General features: G+C 40.2%; 1 protein-coding gene across 2 annotated transcripts in view; it reads right to left on the bottom strand.

Moving 5' to 3' along the window:
* BNIP3L (BCL2 interacting protein 3 like) overlaps positions 1-13,224 on the bottom strand; it is a 110,334-nt gene that overhangs the window by 71,905 nt on the left and 25,205 nt on the right. For both annotated transcript variants that reach the window (XM_078666612.1, XM_078666611.1), the window contains exons 2-3: positions 9,610-9,796; positions 3,169-3,238 (exon numbers count right to left, since the gene is read on the bottom strand). In XM_078666612.1, the coding sequence (XP_078522738.1) occupies positions 3,169-3,238; positions 9,610-9,776 (237 nt within the window). In that variant the 5' untranslated portion in view covers positions 9,777-9,796. The remainder of the gene's footprint in view (positions 1-3,168; positions 3,239-9,609; positions 9,797-13,224) is intronic.

The following is a 13,224-nucleotide window of genomic DNA, read 5'->3' as shown; positions in this document are numbered from 1 at the left end:
TTGTGTTTCCTTTCCCTCCCTCGCCTCCTCCCTCCGTGATCCTTGAGCCTACCTCCCCTTTGCCATCCCGCGTGTTTTAGATAATTGCAAAACAACAACGGCACACAGACAACGCGTTTCGTTCCCCAGTGCCACGGGAACTTCGTCAGGACTAATAGTATGTAAAGAGGTTCAGTAACCAGACCGATGTATTGTAACGTATCCGTTCATAGATGACAAGTGAGCGTCACACAGGAAAAGCAATTGTTGCCCTAATAAGAAGATGCAAATCTGTAACAGTGAAATTGGGGAATCTCAATTAATCCAAAACATTCAAGTGAATGCTATATTTAGCCGATTTGCAGGAATCCCAAATTCGGTTTGATGACAAAAAATATCTATAGCCGGATATCACCACTGTTAGTGTAGTCTCCTTCCCAATCATTAAACTTAGCCTTATATTGCAAAAAACTTTAAACAGTGCATCCGCTTCAATCAATGGTGGTAATTGATGGACAGCGATATCAGAAAAGTAAGGTCCCAAGTAGTTGTATGTACAGCCTCCGTGTAAGTACCGATCAGCAATTCCGTGATAAGAAACTGACGAGCAAAGTGGCGCGTACCTCCATCGACTAATCTTATTAGGGCAATAATTGCTTTTCCTGTGTGACGCTCACTTGTCATCTATGAACGGATACGTTACAATACATCGGTCTGGTTACTAAGCCTCTTTACATACTATTAGCCCTGACGAAGTTCCCGTGGCACTGAGGAACGAAACGCGTTGGCTGAGTGCCGTTGTTGTTTTCCAAAGAAGCTCAATAAAAAGAAGAACCTTCGAATAACTCAATTGTCTTGACTTCTATGTAGTGCACCTTCCTTTGATCTTTAATTCTTATTGTAAATAGGCATCTCTCAGCAGCAGTTGTTGGAAGTTGTTGCACTCAAAGTGTTAATTTTGAAACTAAATGAGTGAAGGTGCTTGACCTTGGTCTGCTGCTGTGTCCTTACGTTTTTTTGTTTTAGATCGTTGGTCCCCAGCCGTTTGTCTGTCTCTCACTTTGACTGCTTTGTCCCTCTGAAGTACTTTCCCCTGGCCGGTCTGCCTGACGATATCTGCATTCCTTACCCCTTTTATCATTCCATTCCACATTTGACGTGTGTCTTGGCTATGCTATGCGTTGATTTCTTTTGGCATTGTGTAATCACTGTTTTTCTCCTATGTTTACTCTTAGCTCCTGTACCAGATGTAATTTTTGTAACCTGTAACTCGCTGATCCTATTGTAAAGCGCTCTGATACCTTCGGGTCTAGCCAGCGCTATATAAAACTCTGCAAATAAATAAAGAATAATGTGAGAGCTGTGATGGCTTTCAAGAAGTTGCAATGAGCACATATAGAAAACAAAATAGGGCTCCAGCATAACTCGTCGTTTGAGGGTTGATGTGTCAGGCAACATGTTCTGTTTCAGCTCCAATCAATAACATATAACAATTCAATGTACACTGCTATTGGATATTTCAATACATTTACATTAACTCCACATAACAAATTTGACTACAAATTATCAGAACGTTATTAAATCTCACAGAGAGTGGCTACGCCACCACCTCAGTATTTTGGAAATTCGGTCCAATACCTTTCTTCTTTCATAATGTGCAACTACAGATAGGATGCTTGTGGTTGAGACCACCAAACCCTGGACGATTTTAAATCGAGTATGCAAGTCAAGAAATGGTGTGGTTGTACATGAGGTCTAAGAGTTGGACACTAGGAAATTGTAAGATACCTGATCTAAGTTTAGCCAGCTGAGATACAGATCCTCATCATCACAGGTAAACCAAAGAACGTTAATGAAAAATTAATGACAAATAAAACAACATTATTTGGTGTGCAATGTTGGGATAAAGGATAATTAAGGACTATGGCTAGTGAAAGCAGAAATCGAAAATACCCATTTATTGCATTACTATTATAGCCAGCAAAAGCAAACATACTCACCATTCCCACCCGAAGACTTCAAGAACACTGTCCAGGCGCTGGCTATATCGCATCTAGACAGCAGGAATCCTACACTAGCTAAACTTCCCAAAGTGGCACTCTAATAAATAGGAGCAAAGAAGTCATACTAGATTACCCCCACGTGAGGGAAATCCATTGGCTTCCCTAGAGGCCAGATGTAACATGGCATGCCATTCACCTCGATCTACTCACAGTCATTCTTCTCCTCTCTGTTGATACTACTGTTCATATCTAGTTCCGTTACCTGTGTTATGCACTGTACTTTCTATTCCACGTTACTTGTAAAGAATTCTGCTGCCCATGTAACTATTTCCGCACTATATAAGTAGGCTTAATAAATAAAGGGTTGCAGTGTTGCTGAAATAAAGTACCACTTAATGAAGGGAGATCAAATGTATTACTTTGCATTGGATGCACAGCTAACACGTCAACAAGGCACACTGAAGAACAGCCACATTCATATCCACCAGACTAATTTTGGCATAAAAAGTTTTATTTAACACTTAATACAACTATTGAAAAAATGCAGTCCTGTATTGAATTTTACTACAAATGAAGACTGCATGGAAGTTAAAATATCTGACCTTATGAGGTAATAGAAATACCACCATGACCAAAATGTTGGGAACTATGCAATGGTGGTAAGGGGGCTGGATGGACTTTGTTAACCATGTTCAGGCATGGGGGGTGGGGAAGAAAAAGACAGAGAAAGAGAGAGAGCGAGAAAGAAAGAGAGCGAGAAAGAAAGAGAGAGAGCGAGAAAGAAAGAGAGAGAGCGAGAAAGAAAGAGAGCGAGAGAGAGCGAGAGCGAGAGAGAGCGAGAGAGAGAGCGCGAGAGAGAGAGCGAGAGAGAGAGCGCGAGCGAGCGAGAGAGCGAGAGATAGAGCGAGATAGATAGAGATAGAGAGATATATATAAAAAAGGGTACTTGGAAACACTATTGTAAAAGTATTAGAAGTAAAGTACTGCCAATGGTGAAGAGAGTAGGTTTTTGAGACAGGGGTCATTGGTTCAAGGACTGGTTCTAACACATTAAATGACTGAGTAAATCTTGACTTCCCCTGGCTTAAGCTCTGCACTCAAAAGATTAACAATGCATCAGTTCAGGAAAAAAGTACCACTGAATAAGATCACTGTTCACCATTTGTTAGTTGTTTAAAGACTGTACCTGAGAACTATTGTCCCTGCTTGTGTGCATCTCCACCTCAAACATTATGTGTTCGTCCTCAGGCGAGGGGCTGCAATAAGAACAGTGAGATGTCATTGTATAAACGGTCAGTATCACAATCACTTTTATTCACACACGAAGAGACCTAACTATAGGCAAGTTACTGAACTGTAACATTGGGTTAATGCTGGCAAGTGTGGCATAGGACATGACCATGATGTCCCAGAAGTGGAAAACAGAATTAACTGGAACTACTCCAGCGATGTACTCTTACATACATTCACAAGCATTTGTATATCCCTTATGATCAGGCAGGCCATGTTACATATCAGTAAGCATTACATTTAGGCGTTAACTCCAGTCTAGAAACAACCTTTATCAAAATCTAAACCCCAAGTGTTCCCACGCAAATTATCTGTCCCACTGTTGAAACTCTACTCCTGGGGAACTGCGGTTACAGCAGAGTAACTTTTTCTACACCAGTATTGGACCTTTGATATATTAACATACTTCTGAATAGAAGAAACATTTACACATAAAGCCAGGAAGGCATGCTGGTTATCATCCACCTGAACACAGTCTGCAAACCTGCCTGCTCTAGTCTGGCTTTTCGCCTGAATATGATTACAAACATCAATGGTTGGTGAAGCGGTGCGGGCCTCAAAATGTTATGTGATGTAAGCATCTTGCAAAAGGGTCCTTGCTCATACAGCACCTGTTGTTGCTCTTTTCCTTGTGAAATGGCACAATATTCTCCAGTGTTGTAGTCTGTAAGCCTTAATAAGCCTTAATGTTGCACAAAGCAAAGAAAATTGTAATCCTTCAAGATGGTCCTACTATCTTGGGTGTGATACAGCTTTTATTTTCAGCCCAAAAATCAATAAATAGCTAGTCACTTTTTTCCAAATCCTTCCTTTTAGCCATATAGTAGCCATAACGTTGCCTAGTTTCTATGGCACAGTTGTCCAATGGAGTTCCATGAAGTTTTTTAAGGATAAGATATTGGAGTATAATCTCCAGCTTTGTACATTAATTCTATTTATAGTCATTGTATGTATATAGTGGCAGCATGGAAGTGTAAAGTAAGATAGCAATTACATTTTGTGGAATTTAGAGAGAACATTTGAATGGAAGAAGGATTCCTATTGGCGCAGTATCCTTTGCTTAAGATCTTCAGCTGTGGTTTAAAAGGTTTGCAACTCGCCAACCCCCCTCACTGTGGCTATCAGAAGAATGCACGCTGCCTTGGAGGATACAAAGTACCAATCCCCATTGTAAAAAGGCTCAAGCAGATGTATTGCTAACATGGAAAGGAATGGCTCAAGTTCTAAGCAGGGTCTCGCCTTCATAGGGGTCAAACAGTTCCTTTACATCTTCCTAATATACTTTTGTATATTATTTCTGAAATCAAATAAGGTTTGTTTGGATGTTTCTTGTGCCTCAAAATTGTCGTCAAATGCATCTTTATTGCTGGGTGCTTCTGGACACCAACTTATCGAAAATGATGATAGGTTACACATACTTAGCTATGCTCCACGCAAACACAATGACTTCCATTTCAATTCGTAGTTCTTCATAGTTTAAGCTGCTACAACAGTATTAAATGAACATTGTCTGTAAGTACCTGAACTAAAAACGCTTCGGCCAAGCTGGTGCGATCAGCAACAGTTTGAATTTACGCCATCTCATTCTGGTATCGCACATGGTTATCATGGGAATGGACAGAAAGATATATTTAAACTATATCTTATGCAGTTACTAGTAGCAAGTTGCTGCTGCTGATGGCATGGAATGGCATTGCAGGTCTGTGCGTTGCTTACAAGTATATTTGCAGGGTGCCAGATTCTTCAAAGATCTCCTGTAACTACAGAAGTTCAATTTACCCTTCATGGCAGGATATTTCAGACTTTGGATGTCTTCTAATGATTGATGCACACCTCAGTGTGCACATGTTATTGAGCATCTTGTTTTACTATAAAGGCGAATGATGCAATTGTGATCATGATACAGTAAAACATAAGCCCCTGAAAAGGTATGCCCATAATTCAGTTCTACAACAAAATTCCATAGTTCGAAAAATGGTCAGTAACTGGCTGTTTCTACAGAGTGTTCTGCTGGGTAAAGTGCCTAGATGGATTTAGATCACAGGAGTGCATTCTATTGTCTCACTGCACAGGAAGCTTTTTACTTCACTTCCTAGATAATAATTTTAATGTATGAAACCAAGGTCCAAATAGTTCTAGACACTGTGAGACTACAGCCCTGCAACTCGGTTACCCAGAGAGTTGAGGACTCTCCCCTATTCCTTTGCAAGACAGTGGAAGGCCTGCACCCCTTATTTCGAGAAATAGCGCTAGAGCTGGTATAGGTTTGAATATGGTCAATTTAAGAAGTAGACTACTTAGGAACTTGCACCACAAAATAAATATCATGACTATGCATATATGAAAGAAAGGGATTTGAGAAAAAAAAATTCAAGCGGCCAGGTGTGCCAAAGTATTGATGAAGCAGGGTTTTCGTGAAATAAAACCTGGTCAGATGGAGCTCCTCATTGTGTGAATTATTAACCAAATGGTGTAAAAATTAACAGTTCAAAACTAAAAGGGGAAAGATGAAAAACTGCACAAGCGCGTGCAGGGAAAGTAGAGAATGCCACAAACGCACATGATTAATGCAAAAAATAACAGTCAAAAGCCGCAAGTTTCTTTTTACTAAATTGTTTGAAAATAATGCACAAGGCGTAAGAAAATGTAAGCAAAAGCATTCATAGAGCGAATAATAATGGAAATTTGTAAAATAACTCAGGAGTTTATTTAGTTTAATTTTGCTTTTGCTTATTAGAAATGTAGAGAGGAGAAAAAGTCATCTGTCCTTCGCAAGCTCCTGATGATGGCCAAGGTTGTACAGAGGAAATAATGACCATTATGAATTGAACTTCCCTGCTGAGCGGAGCATGTAGACACTTGTACTGCAAATTGATACATTAGTGAGATGGAGAAATGTACAAGCCGCGGAAGCGCGATGATAGACTTTCCTTTGCTGAAGGCTGATGAAGTGAGCGAATTAAAGACAAAAGGAACTAATGGAAGTTAGGCACATTGAGAATGGTGTGATTAGACACCCTTTGTTTTCGACCAATGGAAGACAATCATTTTATGTGTGATGATATAATGAAGGTTGGACCTTTAGTGAATCTAGATTATAACTATTAGTAGAAAGAGGGTGGGGTTTAGAGCGAGTTGGAGTGAGCGCGTTTTCCTACTTTACGAGAGGAGAGAGCTGTCTTGCGGTTTCCTAAATTCTATGGGCTGGCTGTTGTTCTTCTGATCCGGACTCTGACTTTGCTCCTCAATTCATTTTTGGGGTGCCTAGCTTATTCTCATGGCCAGAGGGTAGCTTTTCAGATTTCTAGAACCTTGCGAGATTGGTTAGTTTGATATTCTGAATTTGCATAAATCTAATTTGCAAATGTCTTTATCCTTTTGTCTCTATGCCTATCCACTCTCTCATAGTGCTGACATTTGAGATGTACAATTGTGATTCATTTTACTAATGTTATTTTGTGTGATAATCTATGATTCAAGTTGTATTGTACTTGAGCAATATTTAGATAAAGCATTTTGACTTATAAACAGAGTTTGTCATTATAAATGTCATTGATTTAGTTATATTGAAGGATTATTTCTTTATGATGATATTTCTTGAGAATTCTAATATTGTTTTGAAAATCCCAGTAAACTAAGTAAAGATTCATCGGAGAAGGAAGAAGAGAAATAAAATGAGCAAATTGGTAAGAATGGTTTAAACTCATGCAGCGTGGAAGGAACTGTTAGGTATTAAATTGGGTCAAGATGATTAAGATTTGCAAGTTCCCAAACGCTGGATCAGTATCACTCAGAATAAAGAGCAGTGCAATCTACTGACTGTGAAAGTGAAATCCTTAAACCCAACGTTTAATTTTATTAATGGATTCATAAATCGAAGACATTTCAAACATAACACATTCGATACTGACCAGGGGACTAAATGGTCCTTAAGCATATAACAAGTGAACAGAAAAAAACACAGTCGTTCACAAGTGCTAATCATAATAAAAGCTGGTTGTTTACAAGACAATGCAACCTGTGGAAATATTATATCTTTGAACTTCACATCAGACACACATTGATTACATCTTCAATATCACGCTACAGAAAAGGTGGCACATGGAGAGAAGCACAGTGCATGAAATAATTGCATCACCAGCAAGTTCAAGAGATTAATGCTGAGCATCATCCAAACAGTACCATGACTTGGGTGCAAGTCAAACCTCAACTTAGAGGCACTAGACCTTAGAGAAACCTTTTTAGCGCTCAGAATGGGCAAAAAGGGAAAGTGCTCCACTGCAACATCAGTGACTATCCCTGCCTATGTGCAGGATCGAAGAACACTTTTAGCAGAGACTAAAACCACCTCTGTCTACATGAAGAACAGATGCTTATTTGAACAATGTACAAGGACACGAGAGCACCGTTCTATCAAGCCATGCAGAGGACTTTCAAGAGGACCCATAATTTACCAATTGGTTCACTGCACCAAAAGTCCACCAGGTGATTGTCTACCAGTGGACAATCAGTATGTTGATTGTAGTTGAAAGTGTACCACCTACGGTGCCGGCAATCGGTGTGCTTAAGAGAAGACACTATAGCGGTGATCCACTGGGTAAACTGTAGGTCCTCTTGCCCTGACGAATATGCCTGAAACTGTCTAAGCATTGAAAAATGTTGGCCTGTCTTCAAGTAATGGTGTGAGCATATTGGGATTGTTTTTAACCATATGCCTAGTTCTATACTAATAATGGACGGAAGTAACCCTTCGTACACATTTTTAGATCAGTAGTCATGAGATCTAGTCATTTGGAGAAAAGCTATGGTGCAATGTAAAGGCACCAATTCACGATTTTCACAGGGATAATGTTAGAGTTGTACACTGGGTTCTTACTGCCACATGGCTGTACAACGTGGCAAGCATTTTTGCATACATAGGAGTATGCAAGGATGAGTATCCCCACCTTTTGGAACTGCTAACCAATTGGCTCACACGGTTACTTACTTGTGGCGTCTCTTACCTCTTTTTTATTAGGATTAGTGCCCGCTGCTTCATCAAAAACTGACACCCCTTAAGGATCCTGATGTTTTCACTACTTTGTAATGATAATAGAGTTCACAAGGTAGATTTTTGATGAACCACGTGGGGTGTAGGAGTCTGGGATTCATGTTGACCTTTTCCAGTGGTCGTAGGGGGTGGGTATGTCAAGGTGAATTACGGCATTGTTTGTAACATGGCTTGTGTGTCACAAATATGGTAGCTAACACCAAAGGCCTTAATATAATTTCAACACTCAGTTCACAATTCCCCTAAGAGGCGGCAGGGAGCATAGGAGTGTTTAATGCCACAAGCAGGGAGTAGAGGATTGAGTCTTCCACTTCTGACCGGGGTCACTCAAGTTAATCTAGCATTTAAATAAAAATAAAAACTACAGAAAAAGCTAAATGCATTAGAAAACTAAAAGCATTGAAGCAAACTCATTGTGCAAATATTCATGAGGGAATGAGTGAATGCTTATGCTGTAAAAAAAAAATCACTCAGCCGATTGATTACTCCCCTATCTCTTCATGGGTAAAAATTCCCATTTTAAATGGGATAATGAGTGTTCTGGTATTCATGGGGACAAATTCACTTCCTTCCATAAAGCAAGTGGAAAAACAACTGGAAATGGGCCAAAATGTGGGAAAATATGCAGAAAAAAGTTTGGTTATACTACTTTCCCCAGATATTATTACACTTCATTAACAGGCCACTCACGATAAGCTTCAGTGTACAGAAAGGGAAAAAACTTGCAAAACTTTAGTTTGGATCAGCTAAAGAATATGTAACAGTGACACTTCTGTTACGCTGGCGTAGTTTCACATATTTTCATCATGCTTATTTCGCAAAAATCTTCCATTACACCACAGGGCACACATATTTTGGCAGGGAAGCAACGGAGAAATGCGAACAATAAGAACATAGGAACGAAAGTAGTTGTTGTTCACTGCACTTGTGTTTTTTCTGCTACTGTTTTAGCAAGAAATGCATCCTCACATCTTAAAAATGGATTTTTTGTTAAAATATAGTGCTGAAGCCAGTTTTGCACACTGATGCATTTTTGTGAAATTTTGCCTACGTTCTCCAAGGCAAATTATGTGAATTTCGCACACAACTGCTAAAGAAGCAATTTTCACTTCTTGCAGTTACTAGGTGACAGTCTATTCACACCTGATAAAAGCAGAAAGACAAAAAACAGGAGAACTAATATGCAATATATGCCATTAGTCATAATTAAGTCCTGGGTAACTGAGCGCCATAAATTAACACTCCAAGCGATACAACCACAAATAAGCAAAAGAAAGCACACACTACCTGTCACAATGCGAGCTCGCCCTTGAACTACTCAGCCCTGATTCGTACTGTGCATCCAAGAGGATCTTCTCCATGTCCCCATTGTGGATGGTAGAGGAGGATGGAACATGTTCCAGGCCTCCATTACTTCCATTGCCGTTGTCATCGGTGTTTCCGTTGTCGTTCATCTGTAACTCGATGCAAGAACCTGTTGGACAAGGCAGATAAGTTCAGTTTTAGTGACACAGAGAAGAGTCATGACTTGCTGAAGTTATAGCTTCTGTGAGGGCGCACAAATACTGTAATGGAAACCTAGGATAAGACCACTTGAAAAGTGCACAGTAAAGAGTTCCAGTGTATTAAAATTCTGCAGCCTGTAAGATGACATGTTAAAAGCTATACTTTAATCAAAGGCAAAACTGTGATACTGGATAAAGGGGCTGGCTATGAATGTGAACCAAAGAGAAATAGCACATCATTAGTAAACAAGCATTTGCAATGCAATAGGTCTCACATTTGCGAAAGTTTGAGCTATTGGCATTGTAAATGACAATGCCTTTTATTTATGTGTTTGGAAAACCTGTAAGCGGTGCATAAATATGCACTTTGTACTTATAGTAGTTGCTTACGTAATGCATGCCAATGCAACCATATCAAGGGAACTTCTCTAAATATTCTAACACGATACGCAAAAAAGATCTTGGTTACCAATTTGTCACACACTGTCTTATTGGCAGATAATCACTCAAAACTCTGGTTGCAAAATTAGAGGTATACGAATTCATGCAACTTTTGTCACTATTCGCACTCCTGGTGGAGACCCACTGCCCAAGTTCTAAGGTGAGAATACTGATAAAATATCGCATTAGTGCTGTACACTCTTGTGTTGCACATCATGCAACATAATCCCGTATTTGGACCCACATTAATCACGTATATTTAAATCCCCATAGGGTCTTAGAGATGGGTAGACCCTGTAGTCACACTCTACAAAGAAAGTACAAAAAGTAAGCATTCATTCTTTCGATAATTAGCTTTCTTAAAATTGGTTATCCAAAGAAAGCTCAGAACAGGCAGATTATTGTAGAAGATTCAAGTCTTCCCCGCAACTTACTTTGTCAAGGATTCGTGCCTGCCGGCATAGAGAGGCTTCTTCTAAGCCCTGTATATTGAAGTACTGCTGTGCGTGGCGAGGTAAAGTCAATCTTCCTGATCTCGTGGTGCGTCTGAGTACATACCAGTATCACCACGTGATGGGTTTTTTTTGTTATAGATTCATGGGAGGTGTAGGTTTGACTAAGTCACATAGTTCGCTGATGGGGCGCTCTTACAAAAAAAGTATTTATTTGTCAACTTAACAAACATACTGTTTTTTGTAAATGCGCCCCATGCCGCGCTTCCACGTTAATGGCGGCTGCGCGCCTTTCTTAAGGCCCGTCTCGCCGTATTCAGCTACATAAACAAATGCTTTTTTTGTAAAGTGCCTCATGCCGCGCTTCCACTTTAATGGCGGCTGCGCACCTTTCTTTAGACAAGCCATGTCTAAAGAAAGGTGAGCAGCTGCCATTAAAGTGAAAGCACGGCGAGGGGCGCTTTTACGAAAAAAAGCATTTGTTTATGAAGCTGAATACGGCGAGCCGCGCCTAAAGAAAGGGTTGCTGCACCCAAGAAAATACATCATGGTGTACTTTAAAACAAAAAAGAAGACTTTGTTTGTTACAGTAAATACAGCGGCAGCAAAGTGTGCCACACTGGGTTAAAAAATAAAAAAAAAGTTGCGGGAGGGCATTTCCAACCTGAAATGGCAGTCAGGAGAAAGTCATTTAAGAAAATAGTGCTTGAAGGCTGTAATCAAAACTACTTAGTAACCACACATGTAATAGGAGGTGTCCTCATGGGAGGTTACAAGAAGAGAACATGCGGTACTAAGGAGGGACTACTATGCCTATTGACCAATGGAAAGCCAACATTTACAAAGGACAGTGACATGAGCATATTAAAAAGATTGGTGCAAAGGAGGCGGAGCTTCATGCCCATATCCTGAATGCGGTACAAGAGGGAATGGTGATGGACAGAGCTTGTGAACCAATCAAACACTCACACCCAGTCAACAGATCTGGTTTTAATCCATCACCGTTCTTTAGCCCACTCTGCCACCCCAGTTCAGACATGGCCATATGCAAATCAGTCTGACCCTGTGCCTCATGGGAACAGTCCAGCCCGAACTGCCAAGCCATGCCTTCCCCGTCCATCACCACCCACTTTTGTACCACATATCCTGAATGTAGCATGCCTCGAAGAGACAGCCCAAGCGCTGCCTAGGCGGGACCTAAAAATGTGTTAACATCTTAAATCCTAAACCACGCTGCATCGATCCTCACCCATCAGCACTGCAACTTCCCACCCCCGATTATGAACCATCCACAGTTCAGTGCAGTTTTGCAGAACTTTCTTCTCTCATGACTTTAAATATTAAGCTGGAGTGCTCAGGCACTACGATTTGCAGGGAATTCAGTTTGAGAGATACCAGGTCCGGAATTAACAATTCCGCTTGATTTCTCTATCTTTGACTCCGGGTATTATGACTTGGAAGTCCAGTAATGAGGAATAACAATGGTACTCAATAACACTGTGACCTAGCTTTACTATATGCGGATCCCTCATTCCAGAGGCTTTACTGTGAATATTTTCTACAAACACTGAGCAGGAGGATAACGTCATGGGACCCATAGGTGGTTGCAGTGAGGGTAGAAATGCCCCTAACAAAAACGGGTTTAGTATTCCCATACTCAATAATTTCACGTACATCAGACTTCTTAGAATCAACTGGAGCAGTGCCCCACAGAGAGAACGCTTTGGTCGACTCGTTATTTGGGCCGCTATGTTTAGAGGATACAATAAGCATTGGCAACGGAAACAGGTCTGGCTTTAAAAGAATGTTGTTTGGTAATATGACACATCAGTAAATATGAGAATGGATATATATTACAGTAGCATTGTCAAGCCAGACATAAAAATCCACTGCCCTCCTTCCATCTGTGCTGCTACCAGAGAAAAACAGCATACATTATTCTAGGGCATCCCAATGTCATGTGGGTGCCCCTGAAAGTTCAAGCTTGGTTAGCTGGTTAAATAAACAAAATGATCACGACGGCTGTGTGGAAGGAAAACAGACTAAAACCTGAGTCTTATTTTATTTCACTCATATTGTATTCTTTGGACAGACCTGTGATTGTACCAACAATAATACATTCCAATAACCATTTAACCAAAGAACAAATCAGTAGAAAATATGATTTTAACACAAAAACAATTTCCATGGCATGTGCCAGGAGGAGTTTCTTCTCAGTGCTATAAAAACTGATAAACACCTCCAAGGGATGCAACAAACACCTCCAAGGGATGCAACAGATCAATTAAACAAAGTAGGAAAGGAATCTGGGCCATTCATTATTATTAAAGGAATAAAGGGATAAAGGAATAATATATGGCGAGACATTGTGCAGGAGGATAAATGTATGAAACTTAGAGGAAGACAAGATTATGCTGAACTGGTATCTCACAGAAAAACCAAAGGTGGTGATGGACGGAGCGTTGACAATACAAACACTCACCCCAGTCAACTGATCTGGGTTT

Source organism: Lissotriton helveticus, chromosome 11, assembly GCF_964261635.1.
Source record: "Lissotriton helveticus chromosome 11, aLisHel1.1, whole genome shotgun sequence".
In the NCBI taxonomy this organism is placed as follows: Eukaryota; Metazoa; Chordata; class Amphibia; order Caudata; family Salamandridae; genus Lissotriton; species Lissotriton helveticus.
The sequence above is the reverse complement of the archived record's forward strand: the minus strand, read 5'-3'. Positions and strand labels throughout refer to the sequence as shown.